Source organism: Exophiala oligosperma (genome assembly GCF_000835515.1).
Source record: "Exophiala oligosperma strain CBS 72588 unplaced genomic scaffold supercont1.1, whole genome shotgun sequence".
NCBI lineage: Eukaryota > Fungi > Ascomycota > Eurotiomycetes > Chaetothyriales > Herpotrichiellaceae > Exophiala > Exophiala oligosperma.
The window spans coordinates 686,120-706,270 of record NW_015622818.1 but is presented as its reverse complement, the minus strand read 5'-3'; the positions used below and the strand labels follow the sequence as shown (position 1 = coordinate 706,270).

At 50.0% G+C, this 20,151-nt stretch overlaps 8 protein-coding genes across 10 annotated transcripts; 5 read left to right on the top strand and 3 right to left on the bottom strand.

Moving 5' to 3' along the window:
- Positions 1–590: 590 nt before the first annotated feature.
- Positions 591–2,061, top strand: PV06_00252 (uncharacterized protein). The gene is made up of 2 exons (XM_016400727.1): positions 591–870; positions 924–2,061. Exons 1-2 carry the CDS (start codon positions 706–708, stop codon positions 2,040–2,042), a joined length of 1,284 nt encoding a protein of 427 aa, XP_016267780.1. The 5' UTR covers positions 591–705; the 3' UTR covers positions 2,043–2,061.
- Positions 2,062–2,506: 445 nt separating this feature from the next.
- PV06_00251 (uncharacterized protein) lies at positions 2,507–5,232 on the top strand. The gene is made up of 4 exons (XM_016400726.1): positions 2,507–2,909; positions 2,961–3,049; positions 3,100–4,387; positions 4,447–5,232. The coding sequence occupies exons 1-4, from the start codon at positions 2,789–2,791 to the stop codon at positions 4,545–4,547; spliced, it is 1,599 nt and encodes a 532-aa protein (XP_016267779.1). The 5' UTR covers positions 2,507–2,788; the 3' UTR covers positions 4,548–5,232.
- A 527-nt stretch (positions 5,233–5,759) lies between these two features.
- Positions 5,760–8,882, top strand: PV06_00250 (uncharacterized protein). Its single transcript, XM_016400725.1, has one exon. It carries the CDS (start codon positions 6,351–6,353, stop codon positions 8,520–8,522), a length of 2,172 nt encoding a protein of 723 aa, XP_016267778.1. The 5' UTR covers positions 5,760–6,350; the 3' UTR covers positions 8,523–8,882.
- A 195-nt stretch (positions 8,883–9,077) lies between these two features.
- On the top strand, positions 9,078–10,846 carry PV06_00249. Of its 2 annotated transcripts, XM_016400723.1 has the most exons (3): positions 9,078–9,254; positions 9,379–10,126; positions 10,184–10,846. In XM_016400723.1, the coding sequence occupies exons 1-3, from the start codon at positions 9,201–9,203 to the stop codon at positions 10,381–10,383; spliced, it is 1,002 nt and encodes a 333-aa protein (XP_016267776.1). In that variant the 5' UTR covers positions 9,078–9,200; the 3' UTR covers positions 10,384–10,846. The 2 variants fall into 2 exon arrangements, with proteins under 2 accessions (XP_016267776.1, XP_016267777.1); XM_016400724.1 differs by having other exon boundaries at positions 9,078–10,126.
- A 19-nt stretch (positions 10,847–10,865) lies between these two features.
- On the top strand, positions 10,866–13,811 carry PV06_00247. Of its 2 annotated transcripts, XM_016400721.1 has the most exons (3): positions 12,276–12,523; positions 12,572–12,738; positions 12,831–13,811. In XM_016400721.1, exon 3 carries the CDS (start codon positions 12,871–12,873, stop codon positions 13,204–13,206), a length of 336 nt encoding a protein of 111 aa, XP_016267774.1. In that variant the 5' UTR covers positions 12,276–12,523; positions 12,572–12,738; positions 12,831–12,870; the 3' UTR covers positions 13,207–13,811. The 2 variants fall into 2 exon arrangements, with proteins under 2 accessions (XP_016267773.1, XP_016267774.1); XM_016400720.1 differs by adding an exon at positions 10,866–11,168 and having other exon boundaries at positions 11,220–13,811.
- On the bottom strand, positions 10,871–12,758 carry PV06_00248 (uncharacterized protein; the record flags this gene model as incomplete). Its single annotated transcript, XM_016400722.1, has 8 exons — positions 10,871–11,151; positions 11,227–11,451; positions 11,538–11,577; positions 11,636–11,849; positions 11,902–11,957; positions 12,038–12,162; positions 12,226–12,432; positions 12,515–12,758. 8 exons carry the CDS (start codon positions 12,756–12,758, stop codon positions 10,871–10,873), a joined length of 1,392 nt encoding a protein of 463 aa, XP_016267775.1.
- Positions 13,812–15,067: 1,256 nt separating the features above from the next.
- On the bottom strand, positions 15,068–16,279 carry PV06_00246 (uncharacterized protein; the record flags this gene model as incomplete). Its single annotated transcript, XM_016400719.1, has 1 exon — positions 15,068–16,279. The coding sequence occupies one exon, from the start codon at positions 16,277–16,279 to the stop codon at positions 15,068–15,070; it is 1,212 nt and encodes a 403-aa protein (XP_016267772.1).
- A 1,351-nt stretch (positions 16,280–17,630) lies between these two features.
- On the bottom strand, positions 17,631–20,004 carry PV06_00245 (uncharacterized protein). Its single transcript, XM_016400718.1, has 3 exons — positions 19,694–20,004; positions 19,440–19,642; positions 17,631–19,372 (listed from the first exon to the last, which is right to left on the bottom strand). The coding sequence occupies exons 1-3, from the start codon at positions 19,936–19,938 to the stop codon at positions 18,693–18,695; spliced, it is 1,128 nt and encodes a 375-aa protein (XP_016267771.1). The 5' UTR covers positions 19,939–20,004; the 3' UTR covers positions 17,631–18,692.
- Between the last annotated feature and the right edge of the window lie 147 nt (positions 20,005–20,151).

Below are 20,151 nucleotides of genomic sequence, written 5' to 3'. Positions count from 1 at the left end.
ATATTCTGTATTCCGTAGGGCGATTTCAGTGCCGAATTGTGAAGGAAATAATGTACCCAGTCTGACGCTTCATATCTCGGCTGTCGCCTAAAATGAACGCTGAAGGCCTCCATTGTATGGGGCCAGATTTCCGCCCAGAGACTAATATAGCCCCTGGAATGCTGAATATCTCCTGGTCAGACTGAATTGTTCGGCTCCAGTTATACGAAGCACCAAGGAAACAAGCACATTCTCAAAGTTCTTCGAGTGCATCATTCAACAGCATTTGCCTTCGTTTAGCCAGACTCTTCATCTAGACAACGCGCTTCTTCTCGATCTGATCTCGGACAAGGTGCCTACAGAGAAGATGAATCCAGGATAAGTGAAGTCGACTGTCAGTGTTACCTGACCAACGCTAAGGGCTGTTGAAACATCAAGGCGAAACATTAGGTGTCTCGTCGAACGCCGGAATGCTATATGAAGCTACCATGCAAGGTTCTGCAGATTCATCAAGGATAACATGATAATGCAGGTGGAAATTGGACAATGCTGTATATAATGATAGACCTGAAAGCTTGTTGGGTAGGTTTTATCAACCTTTTTTTTTGAAGCAACATTCTCTTCGTCGTTCGTTCTATCCCACACGCCTGTTGACCAGGTTATCATTCTTTCGCCTGGTGCAGACGTTCTTTTTGGTTGTATTATATTGTTCATTTCTAAACGATCATGGTGGCCCTTCTTTGTGCTGCGCTTCTCGGGAGTGCATCGTTGATTGCAGGCCTCCCAGTTGCCGAGAAGCGCACTGTGACAGCACTAGACCAGGGGGCATTCGAGGAAGCTCAACAACGAGATGACACTGCGACGAGAGCGTTCTCTTCCGTTCCCATCAAGGTACTTGGAATCTTCTGTATCGACTGGCATCGCTTGTTGACTGATATGGGTAGACTTCCACGGGGCAATGTCTCTTCGTCGACGAGCTGTCTGGGGATTTTCGTGCTAATTTAACGCCTATTGAAGTTGGAACCTGTGATGGGAGTGACGGACAGCTTTGGGATGTGATAACGGCTGGAAAGCATGATGACCAACCAGGCACGATGTTGATTGTGAGCACATTGACTCAAGCTTGCTTCAATTTCGACCCACGTCGCGCAGCAGGAAACCAGGTGATCCTGTTTTCTTGTGGCGGCCGTGCCGATGGTAGTGGCAGCGTCACAGACTCTCAGCTCTTCCCTTTCGCCGGAAGTGCAGGCCCACAGTCATTCTCTCCGGTAAATTCGCCTGGTACGTGTTTGACGGTGAGCGGAGCTGTGCTTGACCAGACTGCATGTGATGCCACAGACGCAAACCAATCGTTCACATTTGGGGATGTCATCAGCGCCTCAACAGCAGTCGCCTCAGCTTCGCTCACATCTGCCACTACCGCTGTCGAGGTTGTCAGCCCTACCTCAACTTCAGGCCTGGAGATAGAAACGATTACATCACCACCCACCACTTCGCCAACCGCAGCAGCATCTACCACTTCAGCCTCCGTTGTTTCAGTCTCTCGCGCAGGTGCTGTCCTTAACTCTTCCGCAGTCGCTGAAGCGAATCCTCGTGATGTTACCGCCACCCGAGCCTTCTCGTCTGTCGCAATCAAGTCCGCTGATGGCCAATGTCTATTCATCGACCCAACAGCCGGCGATTTCCGTGAAAACCTCATACCGATTGTTCTCCAACCATGCGATGGAAGCGCCAATCAGCAGTGGGATGTCATTACCGCAGGAAAGCACAACGATCAACCAAACTCTGCCTTGATAGTCAGTTCTCTCACACAGGGTTGCTTGAACTTTGATCCAAGACGAGCGGCGGAAGATACGGTCATTACGTTCAGTTGTGGAGGGAGAGCCGATGGTGGTGGCACAGTTACCAATAGCCAACTGTTCACATTTACTTCTGGACAGACCAGCCTGACTCTGCAGCCAGAGAACGGATCGGGAGATGTCTGTCTAGTCCCCAACTCATCGGGCAGACTAGACCAGGCTACATGTAGCGGCACGGCACATCAACTGTTTACCATTGAGTAAAGAGCAAGAGAGATATCAGTCAGCGGCCAGCCATAGATAGAAGTCAAACTGTAATGTCTATCCCTGGGGAACCACCTTTAGCTGTCCTTGTGTACCCATTTGCGCTTTCGTAGTCAGCCAGATGAACAGGGGTAGATGTCAGCGAGGCACAATGAATCGATCGTATTGGAGACCACAGTATCATGAGAACATCAGCAGTGATGCGAGCGCACTCCCTTGAGTTATTTCTCGATTTCTGGAAACCATCACGTTAGCAGAAGCACAACCGTCTCGTCCTTTGGAGTTCGTATTTACAGTAAAAGCGACCAGAGAGAACGTCTCAAAGCAGATAAAAGGGAATGACGCCATCAGAAATGGCGGCGTATCATTCGCCGAAATCGGCGCCCATGGCCCCCGTCACCGCCTCGTCTGCAGCCTCCGAGTCATGCAATTTTTTTTATTCTGCCGAGTTTTTCCTGTTGAGTCGAGAATCGGCCCAGACGTCGAGTGGCACTTTTGGCAGACACTTCGCAAGGTGGGATGAGAATTGAGAAAATGATCCAGTCATAAAATCTGTCCTATCACCATACACGTCCACAGCGGCTGAAGCACGCTTAACATTTGACTCTTATCCCTCACTAGTGTGCAGCTTGCCGACGGGAGTCATCTGCGTTTGCTTATGTCCTCTGTTTTTTCTTCCAGTCTCTCTATACTCTCATTAAAAGCATGTTATACACTGACTCACCAGCCTTTTTCCGAACCACATCATGACCTCTGATTTTATGTCGAATGGTGTAGACTGCCCGACCCCTCTCACATCTGCGACTCCTCTCACAGACAGGACAAATTCACCCAGGACAAGTTCCACCAATGTCCTAAAGTTTGGCGGTCAGTCGCATTCGAAGCTTCATCCACAGCCCAAGGCTAACACTCCTTTAGGGACCAGTGTAGGCAAGTTCCCACTGGATATAGTAAATGTGGTCAAGTCGAGCTCAGTCGACAACGATGTCGCTATTGTTTGCTCAGCGGTATGATTCACACTCAATGGCGCATTCTGGATACTGAACATTTGACCTAGAGATCGAGCAACACCAAAGCTGCGGGTACCACGAACCGTTTACTACGAGCCGCGGCCGAAGCAGAAAACCACAAACAGTTTAAACATTTAATTGAGGAGGTACGGCAAGACCACATTGAGACGGCCGAATTCTACATCAAGTCAGAGCAAATCTGTTCAAGGTTAAAATCGGAGGTCGAAGAAGAATGTTCGTTAGTGGTACGAATACTGGAGGCTGCTCAAACGCTGGGCGAGACCAGCCCCAGATCAAGGGACAAGGTCATGAGTACTGGTGAAAAACTGAGCTGCCGATTCATGACCGCACTATTACAAGACCGAGGCGTGGATGCTGAATATATCGACCTCGCCGACATTATCGACTTCAAAGTGTCACATTCCCTGGATCAGCATTTCTACGACAATGTGGCCAGGAGACTCGGGGAGAAATTGTACAACATGGCCGGCAAAGTCCCCGTCATCACAGGATACTTCGGTTCTATCCCTCGTGGCTTGCTTACGACTGTAGGAAGGGGGTATACCGACCTCTGCGCCGCCCTGGTTGCTGTCGGGATCAAGGCGAAGGAGCTGCAGATATGGAAGGAAGTAGATGGCATTTTCACAGCTGACCCCCGCAAAGTTCCTACGGCCAAGTTGATTCCTCAAATCAGCCCTGCAGAAGCGGCCGAGCTTACCTTTTATGGATCTGAGGTCATCCATCCTTCCACCATGGACCAGGTCATACGCGCCCGAATACCTATACGAATCAAGAATGTCATGAACCCAAGAGGCGGTGGCACGGTCATCTACCCTGATACCCCGACCGAGCTGGATTCGGCTTTGGCGGGTCACGACCCGAAGCTGTTTCGCTCGCGTAGCTCGACCCTTTTGTCGGAGCAAAGGAAGCCAAAGCGCCCGACGGCGGTGACCATGAAGCACAAGATCTTGGTGATGAATATCCATTCCAACAAACGATCGCTCTCGCACGGCTTCTTTGCAGGTATCTTTGCCACCCTGGACAAGTGGCGACTGTCAGTTGATGTGATTTCCACCAGTGAGGTCAACATGTCCATGGCCCTGCACTCGGAAGCACCACTGTACACTGGTGGCGGTGACGACGAGTACCAGATTGTGGACCAAGACCTGCGTGGAGCAATTGAGGAGCTCCAACGCTATGGCACCGTTGACATCATCCCCGAGATGGCCATTGTCAGTCTTGTTGGGAAGCAGATGAAGAACATGGTGGGTATCGCGGGAAGGATGTTCTCGACGCTCGGGGAGAACAATGTGAACATTGAGATGATATCACAAGGTACGTGCGATGAGGTGGCTGAAGATCAACTGGCCGTGCTGACTGAATTGCCCGAGTAGGTGCGAGCGAGATCAACATCTCTTGCGTGATCGAAGAGCGCGATGCGGACCGGGCGTTGAACATCCTGCACACCAATCTCTTCACTTTCTTAGAATCATGAATGACCAGGCGCAACTTTCTGAGCGATTTCAGCGACATAAATAGCATATCGGACATTTGGACATCAGATACAGGATATAAAATGGCGTTTGGTTGACGGACGGTACGCTCCTGGGTCGGACATCTATCAAAACCACATGCGTCAATTACTGTCAAGAAATTTAACGGGGCAAAAAAATATAGTGAAAATGGTTGATTTGAGGTGCTCCACGACAATTGTATGAGATGATGTCGAAGGCTTACGCACTTGGCCTGGTGGAATGATTTGAAGTGCATAGAATTCAATAGGCCTCTGCCGGTGACAGCTGTCATTCGGAAGTTTAGACATTCTATCTTACGTTCACATCAGTCGGACCTGCATGACAAGTTTGTCGTCCGAGACATACGGCTGATCTATGGGGACTGACAGCGGCTGCAATCAGGTGAGAAGACGTTGGCAATTTCTCTCCGTGTCGGGGAAAAAGAGCTTGACGTGATGGCGGACCAGAGAAGACCACTTCAGTAGTAAGCCTCCGAATGGTGGCAGTGCAAAGCACAGGCACATGCAATCAGTACGAGTACAGTACGCAGTCCTCATGCAATGTGCAATGGCGCTGGATGTGACCGTTTCATAAAAGTACGAGTGCCAGTGGGCAAGTCTCATCGAATTGGAAAGTTGGATAGCGGCGGAAGCGAATGAATTGCTGGCAGACTTGTTCCTGAACAATGATGGGGATGCCGGTCCCATTGATGCAAGGAGATGTCCATTCCAAGCCAATCGAGATTCTCGTGCTGCAGAATACTGACACCGGATGCAGGAACAAGGCATTCCTCATCCTGGCATATCTATGGATCGAGATTAGTTTGATTGGATGCTGTGGTAGGGCAGCTGAAGCCGTGATGGAGCGTCCGTAGCGCCTGGAATTCCAGCTTTTCTTTCGCTCGCTTTCCCGTGATCTGGGAACACGACCGCGTCGATGGCCAGTCCCGCTAAACCGTATGAGGAAAGGCCGTGCCACGCCCGCGCGTCACTCGACTGGCCACGGCACGTCGATTCGTTCAACCCTCGCTGACTCTGCTCGACCAGCTTTTTTCCGAGTCCGTTCATGGCCTGTAAAAAAATCACCACTGAGACACCTTGGGAAGCCGGAAGTGCTACGGAGAATTCGTGCAGTAAAAGGTGGAAAACTGCCGTCGAGAGCAAGAGCGAGCCTGCATGTCCCTCTTCTTCGATCTTTTTCTTAGCCGCTGACCACCACCATTCACCACCCATATTCAGCCAAACCTCTCCACGTCCTGTACCACGTCCTCCTCCCACCTTCACTCACACCCATCATACTCGTACCTCTTACCTTGTACATCGATTGTAAACAATAACACCACCTTCTTCCTTGTACAATTCTTCAATTCTTCCGTCGCCATTCCAGCCCTTAGGTGGCCTCGCCATAGTCATCGCCGCCCCAAGGATCGATCTCATTCCAGACCAGCTGACCCCTCGATCCGCCGCAGCCAGGTTCCCATTGCGCTGCTCCATTCTCACGCACAGACACGTCCATTCTCTCTCCTACTTTCGACAACCCGCTCGACTCTGACGTCCATCAAATTTCTCCCTGCCCTGCTCGAGCTCCAGACTGCTCTGGTATTTCGCAAGTCTGGTGCCCCGTGTGTCCCGTCCATTCGGGCTCTGGTGCAAGCCTTAAACTTGAGCCTACGTCCCAGTCGACTTCACCTCCGGTTAATGGGACGTATAACCCTCGTTTGCACGCGACTTCTTCTACCAATTGGCCATTCCTGCTATCTCTGAACACTCTCGCCCGTTGTCGCCATGGCTTCGACGCGTCAACATCCGTATGTTCAGATCTACCAAGATCCTATGCCGCTTCCCTCCAACATGTCACCCACACATAAACCACGACCGCATTTACAGCCTTCAGCAATGCCTCTACAGCCTATGAGGAATCCACCGGTACATCCTGAAGTCATTCTCAACGCCCCAATGGTTTCAAGTCACCAAATATCACCGTTGAAGAGCCATCCCATGTCACCACCCAAGCCGAATTATTCGAATCTCAACTACATCCCCATTCCTCCACCGCCCTCGGCAGCCAACATGTACACCGACTCCCCCGCGAAGAGACATCATATGCCCCCAAATCAACACTTTGCACCAGTGCACATGATGCAGCAGCCGTTGTTCACCACATTCAATAGCAACTTTGAAACGTATGAACAAGAGAACTTCGCGCACCCGCACCCACCCATGCCGGACAATTATGGCGAATTTCCAGACCCGACATATATGCGAAAAATACCCTTGAAGAGATCATACTCTGATGCACAGCTGATCAATGACCGGCCACTCAAGAAGGCAAAGCAAGAGGAGGAGATCATTACACATATTCCTGAACCAGAAGAAATGCCCCCCATTGAGGATGATGGCAATAAGCCTTCTTACAGTTATGCTCAGATGATCGGCATGGCCATCTTGCGGGCGCCAAATCGCCGACTCACTCTCGCGCAGATCTACGAGTGGATCTCTAGCACGTTTGCCTATTATCGCGAAGACACCAAGCAGAGCTGGCACAATAGTATCAGACACAATCTGTCTTTACACAAGGCATTCACAAAGCAAGAAAGACCAAAAGGCGATGCTGGGAAAGGTAGTTACTGGGTCATTGAGCCTGGAATGGAGGGTCAATTCATTAAAGACAAGAACCGGCGGGGCAATAACATGGCACACCTCAGCATACAGTCCAATACCATGCGCTCGGATCCTTCGAAGATTGCTCAGTCACTGTCAGAGGCTTTGATGCCTAGTCCCTTCATAGTTCAGTCGAGTGAACAACCTCCATCTCGACCTCAGACGGCCCCAGCCTTGCCGGAGTTGTCTTCGGATGCAACTCTCCCAGCTTCGGACCCAGCTTTGGACGACCAAGACGCTGCAGAAGCTGAAGAACATGTGCTTCCTGCTGCTCCAAAGTCTTCACCTCCCGACGCCATCAACTCATCTCCTCCAGTGCGTGCATCAAACCACCATCGCAACATATCCTCGCCCACTGCGCGCATGCAGCGGCCAGCCTCGGTCCACCGACAGAAGCGGTCTTTGTCCAAGATGGACGATAGTGGCTACTTCTCGTCCATAGAGTCGTCGGTGCTCCGCCCGAACAAGAATGCTGTCGTACTTACTTCTGAGCTTGATATCGAGCCAATGAGGAAGAAGACTGGCAGAGCTGAAGAGGAGATTGCTCGAATTCGAAGCTCTTCTCATGATGTGACTCCAAGTCACGCACGCTTCCGCAATGCTACCGTGGACATTGCACGCTCATCGTCTCCTGTCCGAGTTAGCCCGGGCGCCAGACGGAACCCCGTAACTCCCTCGGTGGTCTTCAAGAAGCCGCTTCGGCCGCCGCCCTCGGTTTCCCCCAACACACAGTTACACCTTCATCGCAAGGCCATGCGAGATTTTGCCAATTCTCCCCTCAAGAATTTTGGACAGTTCGAATTGGACACTTATAGTCCACTCAAATGGTCAACTTTGACGGCCTACAGTGGAGCCGATGATTCGTTCGAGATCTTCACGGACCCAGCGATTGGCATGACTCCTGCCACACCGGGTTTCACCTCATCCCCGTTGAAAGCATCTGTTTCTCGACCCGCCTTGGGACGAGCATCGACGACTGGCAACGTGCTTACTGAAATGGTTGGCAGCGCTTATCGACTCAATGCAAAGACACCAACCCGTGGCAGCCTTCTTAAACCCGGAGTTCGCGCTACATTCAATGGATCCCCTCTCAAAGGGACGACGGAGAACATACCCGTCCTTGACGACCATGACCTCTTTGATTTCAATTCTTTCGAGAATGAAGCCTCTGATAATGAGGATGGTGTTGACATCTTGAAAGGATTCGAAAAGATCGGTGGGCCCTCAGTGCAGGTTTCAACTGATCACATCCGACGACCTTCGCTCGGAGGTCGCAGCTTTACTTCACGATTCTAATGTGTCGATGATTGACCTGATACATAATATTCTCTTCGGATTCAAGGGTGGAGAATTGGTTTCCTTTCTTCTTTGTTTAGCGACCTGTTGGATTTTCTTCTTTAGCGCTTTTGACGTGGATGGAATAGTGGAAAGGTCTGCTTCGGCCTTTTCCTGCAGCTGTGACATGGTGGGCAGAAGGGGCACTACGATGTCAAGAGCTAATGAAATTTCATTCGAGGCTTTTTAGAGCCCTCTTCTTTCTGATGACGATATGGGCTGTGATGACTGTTAATATTGGGAAGAAAGACACCATTACCATGAGAAGCATACCCCAGAGAATGTATGTCTCATGCAGATAGGTTAGAGTAGTTGAGCAGCAATGCAATCAAGTGCTCCGTTTCATGCAATGTGCTTTTTTATTATTCTTTTTCTTTTTGAATAAGTATTCAGGCCAAACTTGGGCGGAGGAGGTAGCAGTATTTGTCCTTCTATCAAAGACCGCATCACGTGATCATCTTTGGTATGGTAAAGTTTCTCGGCTATTTTGCGGATTGAATTTGACCATTGCTTTACGAAATTCAGACCACTCTTTCAACAGCACCAATCTAACTCGTGTCGAACGTTGGGCGTTGAGGACTCGTCCAGGGGGTTTGCGAACAGGTGTGCTGCTCGGCTGTCTGGCCACGTCTACCAAGAATGTCGACGCCGCGTTTCCTGAGGACGGCAATTGAAGCATGTCGACCTCATAAGGTATGGCATTCTCTGCGCAATTGTTTGCAACTCCTGCAAATCCATCCCTCCACTCTTTTGTCTGAGAATCAAAAATTTTTGGATTTCAGCCTTCGAGAACTCTAGCTAACCCTCGGTCATTCAGTCTCTTGCTATTCGCAGTCACCCTCAAATCCTTTCTTCGACGAGACGTGATTTCTCCTCCAACCTCCCACGATGCCTTCCCGAAGATATAACAGCAGGCTTCCCTATGCCGAAGATTGGCGTTCACAAGCTTGACGTCGATGAAGCACCAGAGACCACAGAGACCAAGCCGAAGCGACGGCAAGAAGCTAAAACTAAGATTCCAAATGCCACAAAGCCTGCCCGAGCAACGGCTCCGTCTCAAGAGCCAGCCGCTCCCTCCACCAGCTCGTCGTCGTCACCTCCTCCACCTCCGCAAGATACCGAAGTAAAGAGTGCCCCTACGTCCGAAGGAGCTCCTTCGACGACTACGCAACCTCCCGTCCCTCCAAACGTCCTTGCCGCTTATCGCACACCTCTGCGCCATAAGCCAAAATACGGTATTCCTGTCGCGCAGCTCCAGCTGCATTCGTTCTCCGTGCGTAATTTGCAATTCTACTCCGACTTCTGCGTCCGAGCAGCGTACTACCTGGGACTTCCATGCTCGGGTCCAGCTCCGCTCCCGCGAAAGAGAGAGCGCTGGACCGTCCTGAGGAGCAATTTCGTCCACAAGAAATCTCAGGAAAATTTTGAGAGGATTACAATGAAGCGACTGATAACAATCTACGACGGCGAGTCTAGTGTTGTGGAGACATGGCTCGCCTTTATAAGAAAGTGGCAGTTTTATGGTGTGGGTTTGAAGGCGAATGTGTGGCAGTGGGAGGAGCTGGGTATGTTCCTGCGGGTGATTCCCTTTTGTTGAAACAACCACTGACAAGATGATGTAGATGTTGCCGGCAAAATGGACAAGGAATTCAAGTCCCTTGAAAAGGATCTCGACGACAAATTGCGCCTATTTGGTTTCAACAAGTCTGCAGCTCACAAGACCGATCTACTCAACCTAATGGAGAGACAAAAGCACAGACAAGTCGGTGTGCCAATGAGTGAGATTCGGGAACAATCTAGAACGACACAGGATCCATTCTAGAAGCAGCAGCAACTCACGAAAAGTTGAGTTGAAGGGCAAGATGTGGATATGTATGATGTACAAACAAGAGCGAAGGTCATTCTATGGGATCAGATATTCGTCGCGAACACGATGTCTTGTGAAGTACCTGGAAGCGAATTTACTGAGCAAATCCCTACGATGCAATACTCGCTCCATTACCCTCTTTTGGAGGGTTAGCTAGCTAGGCACGGTACTGTAGCAATATTGTACGACTACTTTATATGTTCGGCAGTTGGCCTGTGCTTGAGTTGCTTCTGAATGTCCGCTTTTTGGTTGTATCAGTGGTATATACTACTTGGAAACAGCTACAGAATCACGTCTCGATAGAAGTGAGTGGAAGAAAAGATGTGTTCAGCTGGAAACGCTCTCATTGGGAAACTCCTCTTGGCAAGGCAAACCCATTTCTACTGTATATTCTGATCATCCCTAAATTTCTCCTGCTCATTCAAATACCTTTTTCACGCCTTCATGCTTTGGACCAGTTCTCCTTGACCAAGTCGGCGGCTTTTTCCCCGATACCGTACGCCGGCATCTGCGTATGACCTCCATTCAGCGATGGCATGATGCTGCAGTCGGCGACCCTCAAACCTTTGACGCCACGAACCTTGAGCTTCTCGTCGAGGACGGCCATCTTGTCGTTCGTCGGCCCCATCTTGCACGTCCCGGCGGCGTGATAGCAAGTGGTTCCTTGTTCCTTCACATAGGGAACCCACTGTTCTCGTGTGGTGTAGGCGTGATGTGTCAAGTCTGATAAAGTTTGGCTGGTTAGCTTCTCGACCCCCGGGCTAGGTTAAGACTGTGACTGAGGACCCAAGGACTCACTCGATGGCCAAGATCCCTTGACGATGTCTTTTGTTCCAGCACCGTTCATTACAATCTCGTTCCCCAGTCGGCAACCCTCGGAGATGACCAACACATCAAGAGGATCAGACAGGTAGTTACAATCGACTATGGGATTTTCCAATGGGTCGGTGGATTTCAAAGTGACGGTCCCTTTTGAACGAGGTGAGAAAAGCTCGGTGATCATTGCAAAGGCATGTTTCTTGTCTAGTAGAAATCCAAGAGTGGTCAGCGATGCCCGGGCCGGCAAGGTTCTGTTCGTATCGTCGTCGAACGAGACACACAATACTCACCGATTGGATATTGATCATAATGCTTTGGACCACCATACAGCTGTTACAGTGTTAGCAAAACACCTCACTTGCTTAAACACGGGTTGAAAAAAAGGTACCTCTGTGGTGAAGAATTCGACATTGGGTTGTTTGGAAGTCAAACCCATCGGATCACGGCCGGCTTCTCTCTTTGCTTCCTTCCACAATGGTTCATCCTTCAATCGATCGTCGAGCCTCGCATAGCCGAAGGCACCAAAGGGAAAGGTGGAGAGGACGCCTTCTTTCTTCTCCTTGTACAACATGTACGATGCCATTGCTGCATCTCCGTGGTATCTGTGGTTGATACGTCAGCATTTCTCGGATAACAACAGACTTCTTTTCTTACACTAGGTGGTCGTTGGTCAACCCTTCCTTTTCCGTCTCATAAAATGCAAAAACGATCTGGGACGAGAAGATGAATCAGCATTGCGGACCAAGTTCACGAATCTCACTTTCTTCCTCTTTCCCTGGGATTAACTGACCAGATGATCAAGTAGATTCTTGCCTACGCCAGGAGAATCAACCAGACACTTTATGCCCAGTTGTTCCAGTTCTGCTTTTGGTCCGATTCCTGATCGAAGAAGGATCGCCGGCGAGCAATATGCACCTTTTGGAGAACGTCATTAGCAGATCCAGATGGTCGGTCACGAATTCTCGGCTCCTGCCTTACCTCCAGACACGATGATCTCCTTCCTGGCCTTCACCTCTCTCTTTGTCCCGGCCTTGTCCACAAGAACGACGCTCGAAGCTTGTAATTGGCCATCCTTTTCTTGGAAATTGATCTTCTCAACCAGAGTTTCCACTACAATGTCAATGTTGTTTTTGTGTTGGTCGTTGGTGACAAAGTCGGCACCGGTCGTCCTGATGCCCCGATGAACTATATGTCGAGGTTCGCAATCTCAGTGTCTTTCTTTTGTTTAGGGCCTACGCCGGGGGAGGAGAAAAAGGTGGCATCATACCTGTTCGAGGTGCGTGACCACAACCGTGAGGAGTCTCGCCGGTGCTGAACATATCAGGCACAAGAGGTAGCCCCATGGATTCCATGGACTTCAGCAACAACTGTGAGATTGGTGCTAGGTCATGCGGTTCCGTGTGCAATGGACCGTTGTATCCGTGTGCATCCTCTTCTGCCTTGAACCATGGTTTGTTATGAAAGGTCTCGGCCTGGTCGTTGACATTTCTTGTTAGTGTGCTCGTCTGCATCCCATTTTGTTGTTTTTGTATGGCACGGTGAGAGACTCACCTTCTTCATATATTCAAACATTTCTTCTCCAGACCATCCTGGAAGACTGGGAAAAAAAAGAAAATTCAGCAAATGTCCCCGGCCTACCAACCCCCAAGCAAGGCATATGCTCTCATACAACACTTACTTCCAGTCGTCATAGTCTTGCTTGCATCCGCGAATGCACAAGGTACCATTGACACCCGACGAGCCACCGAGGAATTTCCCACGGCTCAACTTGACCTGCCTCCCGTCGACGCCGGGCATGGCTGGAGTGATCAGATTCCAATCCGTCTCACTGTCGAAATTCTTGGACCATCCTCCAGTCATGTGGACATTTTCGAGATCCTTGTTGTGAGGGCCGGCCTCCACCAAAAGGACACTGGCATTGGTTTCTTCTGCGAGACGACCTGCAACAACACAGCCTGATGTACCTGCCCCGCTGAATGGAAATTGTCAGGGTACAAAGGTTTTCAGACAGATGTTGTCCAAAAGTGGGCTTACCATATGATGAAATCATATTCATCTTTCTCTGTCAAGCGTCCTGGAGACATGCTTTCTTGTTGGCTTTGCCTTTTGAGATTCTTTCTACTGGGACCAAAAAAAGAAGAATGAAGTAAAGTTTTGGGTATAATTTATTTCATTTTTGATTTCAGAATTACTCTACAGTGGCTATCCTCGGAAATAGTCTCGATCCCATGACAAGGAGGAATTATTCCACGCGTTGCTGAGTCGGAGTCAAAATACGACCCGAAAGGCCCTGCGGAGCTACTCACTGTACGGAGCCAGTGCCTGGAATCAGCAGGGGGCGGGCATTTGAGAAAGGATCTCATGTGGGGGAGTGGTGAGTGAGATGATGGCATCTGTGTCGAGTCGAGTAAGGGCAAGTCCAAAGAAACCCCGGATTGGATCAGCGCCCCCTTGAACGCCCAAGAAAGCTGGGGTTGCCGCCAGCCTCAGCTAATCGAAGGCAATCTTATTGGTCGCACTTTGGTGAAAGGAGCTGGGTGTTCGATGAACCGCGGAATTATTCCCTTCGTCCTCAGAGGGGGGAGGGGGAAGAAAAGAGAACAACAACCCTGGACTCCACTGCCTACGGACATACATTTCTGTACAGTATATACGTGAGTACTACCTTGGAACTTATGTCTCCTATGAAAGGAGTAGGACCTCCCCGTGAAGGAAGTAGGTGTTGACTACTTTGTTACCGGGTCAGATTGATGACTAACCATGCATGCATGAATCGGTGCTCCCCCTGTCTGTCAGCGTCCCAGCTTATGGTCACAGCACAGCAAATGGAGTAAACTACTCTATACGTCTGCAGCCTTACTCATACCCGCTACTTGACCCCTTGTCAAGTTGTTTCGACCTAGAATCCAGAGTGCCTCTCTCGCTCGGGCTTTTTGCATACCTGAACATGAACCGGCGGCCGAAACATCGTCACCATATATCAGCCTTCTTCAGTCGGTATATGGCCGGCTTGAACGAGTAGAACGAGATATGGAGTACCTGAAGGGATCCTCACTGATGGCCGCCTTTTGATTTCCCTTGTTGCGGCCGTTGCCATCGCTATTGCCACACTACCAAAGACCCAATTCTTCACGGCCAAACTCCTACCTACCTTGCCTAGTTCGTTGCAACGGTATCGATTTTGGCGGAGTGGTTATCCTCGGTCAAACACAGACAACTCGCCACGGACTCTTATGAACGGTTCAGACACTACTGGCTCGGGTAAATGTAAAAGGAAGAACTGACCAACCTGACCGTATCTGTAAGGATCAAGGAAGACGTGAAAGGCCGCAATGGCCGGAAATGAATCACAATGACTCGATTGATGCCGCAATGGCGTTATTGTTGGTGTGGGCTATCTCTGTCCAAACTAAAAGAGTGGTGGAGGACCTAGCTGAGAAGACTCAGCCAAACATGCCGTTCCCGAAAGGGAAGGTATGCCTGCCAGTCAGGTGACTCCTGACAGTATCCTTGCTGACCTAACCCACAACTAGGCTATCACGACACATCGGTACGGACTGACTCAGTCATGAAAACGAATAAAATTGTTTCTCTCAAATCAGAGGTAAAGACAGACCGCTGGAGCGCCACAAATCATTGGACAATAAAGAATGGGCAGGTTCAATCTGATCCAACTGGCAACACCCTTTCTCTTCGTTCCACACACTCTCTTCCACCCCCTATGTCCTAACGGGCGTAACAGCATTTACGGCGTCTTCAATCAATGCAGTCCGAGAGGTCGACGGTCGAAGGAGGCCTCAGGCAATGACAAAATTCTTACCTAGATACTCTCAATGACGATCCATTTCAGTTTAGCAACTTGTTTGGCATCCTTGCCCCCTCTCCTGGCCATCTTCTTCGCATCCTTTTTCTCCTTTCTCGCCAACTTTCTCGCTCGCTTTTCCTCCTTTTTGGCGGCCTTTCGGGCCTTCGTGTTTGACTGGTCCGAGTCCGATGATGAATCATCTGAACTGGACGCGTCCGACCCCAGCAAAGCGAGATCCGCCTGACTCAATCGCACCCCCTGCTTTTGAGCTTGCTTGAGTCCCTTTTTTCTCGACTTGAGGATCTTCCTGTCAACGCCCTTGGCCGCCAGCTTGTCCATGACGTTTTGTTGTTGAGCGCGGGGAGGCACCTCGAACGACAAGGGGGCGATTTGACCCTGCAACGCGAGCAGTCTACGTTCCGACAGTGTGACGGCCTCGGCGGTCATGGACGGTACCACCGTGGCGCCGGCGGTGGTGCCCATCGTCGCGTCGTCCGGGTTCCTGCCGAGCGTGACGTTCAAATCTCGATCCTTTTTGATCGAGGCCTTCAGTCCTCTCGGTTCAAAGTACGCGGCGTTGACCTTCTTCATGAAGGCCGCCGACCTCCCCGCGCTCACGGCCGCGCTGCCTATCCCCGCCACCAACCCGACGGCGGCACTGGTGGCCTGGGCCCAGTGGTGAGGCACGAACCCGATGCCGTTGCTGACGAGCTGGGCGGCCTGGAAGGGGGGCGCGGGGGCCAGGGCTATGGTGACGCTGTCCAGGAAGTGCATAAAGTCTTGGACCTCCACCGAGTGTGGTCGGAGCGAAGGGGGGTAGGCTCGGAAGAACGGCATCGGCCCACTGATGAGGTTGTCCGGTTGGATCTGGGGGATACAGACCGGCAGTGACAGCCGCGGGTACGCGCCGTATCGCTGTGTCAGTGAAGAAGAAGGAGGAGGAGGTACCCAGGCCAGGGCTTTCGAGATGGCTTCGGAGTCTTCCTTCGTCTCGGTGTACGCTGGAGGTGGGTCATTATCATCATATCGTTGACGAGGTTGATGATATTCTTGAGGCTGTTCTGGTTGTTGTCGATATGACTGTGGACGTGAATGATATCCTTGAGGCTGTTCTGCTCGATATGACTGTGGAGGTACATGATATTCTCGATATTCTTGTCGGTATTCTTGAGGCGATTGTCGGTCGTAACCTCGATATCCAGAGAGGTTCATGTCTGATTTTTCCATTTTTGAGGTTTCTAATATTCTCCGGCGACGTGGGCGGGATTGAGTATGATAGTGATATGACAATGATGGTAAGAATCCAGGGTTACTGTATAACTTTCACAAAGACGTGATCAGCCTTGACAGGGTGATGTAGGAGAGTAGTAGGTGGTGTTGATGTACGTCCGTGTCATTTCTGATGTCGCGGAGGTGAGTACGGACAAGGTATTTATTCATTTTGTTCATATTACCTCCTGCCTCACTCAACGTCATTCTTTTTGTTGGGTTTTCATTTTCTCCTTCTTTCCCGTTATCAGTTTCAAGGGAGTCAAAGCGCTGAGCCCCCCTCGTCGGAGGGCCAGCCCACGGAACTAGTGTGAGAAATGAGATGGTCGTATCAACGTATTGTACTGTATTGTAATTTTTTTTAGGATTCAGGTACAGGCAAGGCTCACTGGGCTAAACCGAAAAGGGAATTAATTCTCCGGAACCGTTTTTTAATGTGCTGTATGTCCGGAGTACTGTACTCCGTACTCCATACTGTAGTTGTTTTTTATATTCTTCCATCGTACTCCGTACCTTGTAAGCAGTATGCTTCAGCCACACTTGCGGAGTACCTGGTGATTGATAAGGAAACCCTCGTACGGAAGTGATACGGAATTTACTCTTTACAGTTCTTCCGTAAAGTTTGTTCGTGGGTGACCTGATAAAGCACTGTGACTATATGTATTACATGAACGAAAACGAAAACAAAAAACAACAAAAAAAGTGGCATTCTCTCCCCTTTCTTTCTCCCCCATTTTCGGTACTCCGTAGACGACTTGAGACTTGAAACTTTCGACCGAGGGTTCAAAGATCTACACTTTGAGACTTGATCACAAAAACGGAACGAAGGTCGCCCACAAGTGTGTCTCTTTTGTTTTTTTCGGGTTCGAAACCTTTTTTGTTAGAAAATCAAAAAAAAACAGAGTTTCAAAATTACCCTTGCATAGCCTTACGATAAACAACGACAAACGTTGACCGACGGACAAAACCCAAACCAAAACCCAAACCAATCCATTCCTTGTTGGACACGGGAAGACCCCTTTGGGGAGGGGGATCCTGATCGAACCTCATACGTGGAGCACGTTGAAAAGAACTCTTACAATATCCCTAGGGAGTTGGTAAAATATGTACTGTAGGGCAAGGTGGAGAGTTGCGGGAACAAAAAAAAAGGCCCTTTCTCGATTCGGTCCATTCTGCGATTCGTCCACCGTTGCTGATGAGTAGTCCGGCCCATCCTTCGCAGATGAAAAACAACGACAACTCTACAGAAGGTATGTCCAATCGAACAAAAGAAGTTTACCTTTTTTTTGGTTTTAAGAAAAGAAAAAAAAGATAAAAAAAAAGACTCGTTTCGTATTAACGGAAAAACGGCGGTGACCACTACGAAAGAAAAAGAGAGTATCTTAGCTCTTTTGGAGACAACACAAACGCTGACACGATAATAAGCAGGAATACTTGTACGAGTGTACAGCCACCCACGCGTGTGTATGATTACAATAAATGGACCTATGACATTTCAACGGTGACATTCCAACATCTACCCCGTACATACAAATACAGATATTTGATCGAGTCTGATTCGGTCCATGTCTTTATGATGACACATGCATGAAGTAGAATTGTCTGTGTGTGTACTCCGTATGTGTTTGTAATCTGCGTAGATATGTCACCGGCCAATACTAGTTGGTATTGCACTCCGGGTGCGCCTCAACTTCGGGGGAGCCGTGCCCAAGCGGTAATCACCGGTCGACGGGTCTTGATCGAGTGCAAACCGCGAGGGCGGTGCATGATGATGATGATGATGATGATGATGATGATGATGATGATGATGGCTTGGTGCATGGTGCATTGACGGTACACGTTTCCATACACAAAAAGAACCTCGCGTAAAGTGTGAAGAGTGAAGCAATGCCCACACGGTACACCCCGCCACCATTCTTGTCCAACCGAATTGAATCTTGGTTGTATGCTTGCACACCAATCGACACGGCAGTGAGCCATGATTCGTATCGGTAGCCGGTGGTCGTTGGCTGGTAACCAAACCCAAGTCACGGTGACTCGTCGTCCGCTTCTGCAATACCGTAACGGCCATGTTCCTCTTCTCCGAGATCAGTCGTGATGCGACAAGAGTCCCGTTGGGAATATCCCCATTCGCCTGGAGGCTCTTGTGTTCCAGTGCTCGTAGTCAATCAGGGCCGGAGCGCTGTCCCGCAAGCGTCGGTCAAGCCAGGCCAGGCGGAAAATTGCATAGATCGCCCTTCTCCTTTGGGATTGACGACCCGAGCTCAGTCATGGTGTACACCTGTTGCAGTATAATCAACGTCTCAAGAGAGGCCTTCCCACAGCCGAGAGCACACTGGTGACTTTCTTCAGCCACAGATCATCAACACCATCATCCGTTTCTGCTGAGTCGAGCAACCCTCTCAAACACATCTTTCAAAGCACCCTTTTTATAGTCAACGAGCAAAGAGTCATGATTCGCCTCGGGATACGTCGACGTGACAAAGTCAACCTTCCCACTGACCTCATCACCCTGCCAGCATTGCTCAAAGTACGCCTGACCACGTTTGGCGATCATCATATCCGACCCTGCAAAGAATGAATCGATCTTCAACTTGGCCACTCCGGGTGCATTTTTACTCCCACTGAGGGCTCCCTCATTGTCGGCTATCTTCCGAATGCAGCCCGAGTAATCCGCCGCCTCAACCCACGCAGCGTCGTCGCATTTCTGGAGACACAGCTTGGCCTCTTCGTTGCCGCCCTCGTTGGGCTCTGCGAATTGCCACTTTGTCGCAAACTTCTGGATGACCTTGGCGGTATCCTTGTCGAAGCCGTATTGTTCGACGAGCGTCGTAGAATTCGACGCCTCCGCACCGGGAACTTCGGTACCGGCAGAGGATGAGAAAACGTTGGACAACGGCGAGATGAGACCTCCGGACCAAGATACACTGGGCATGATCTTGTTGTTGACGAATGAGTTGATGCCGGCCCAGGTGTCAAGAGCATTGGTCGGAAGTTTGGACGCGAGCGAAGGAACAGTCGCCCCCGAGTAAGCCTTGGGTACGAAAGGGGCTATAAAGTGCCCAAACGAGGTCAGTTTTGTTCCATTCTGTGGGATGAGCTCGGGAAAAAACCATACCCATGAACGCTACATACGGCATCTTTGGATCGAGGATGTCCCGGTACCGAATTAACGTGTTGAGTGTGTAAATCGTTCCAGCTGAATGGGTCACGATCGAGACGTGTTCGACGCCGAGTTGGTGCAGTAGAACTGGCACCGTCTCTAGCCAGACAGCCACACGAATGTCGAGTGTCACAGGTGTCGAGCCCCCAAAGCCTGGTCTGCTCTATGCTTAGCTGAAGTCACCATCCCTTTCTTATGGAATCACACACCTATCGACGAATATAACCCTGACGCCGCAGTCATTCGCCAGCTTGTTAAAGTGCAAGGCATTCCACCGGCAGCCAAACATTGGCGGAATGAAAAATATCACAGGTAGACTGACATTGTCAAAGTTCGTGGTGGTAGAGTACGTGACTCTAAGTCTGGGATGGTTGGCAGTCTGCGGAAGCCACAGTGCTCGGTGGAAGCACTTCTTGCAAATCAAGCCAATTGCTTGGTCTTCTGAAGACGTCATGGTTAAACGAATAGAATGCTATCAAAAGAATTCGAGCTCAGTCGATCTCGACGAAGAGAGGACGCTGTTATATGTTGAAAGGAAACAAGATCAGGCCACAGAGGGACATGATGTGAAGGGGGAAATATATGGAGCAACACGTGATTGGTGCAATTTGCCTGGTGCCTTGTGCATACCACAGTCGAGAAAACAAAGCACACACTTAAGACAAAA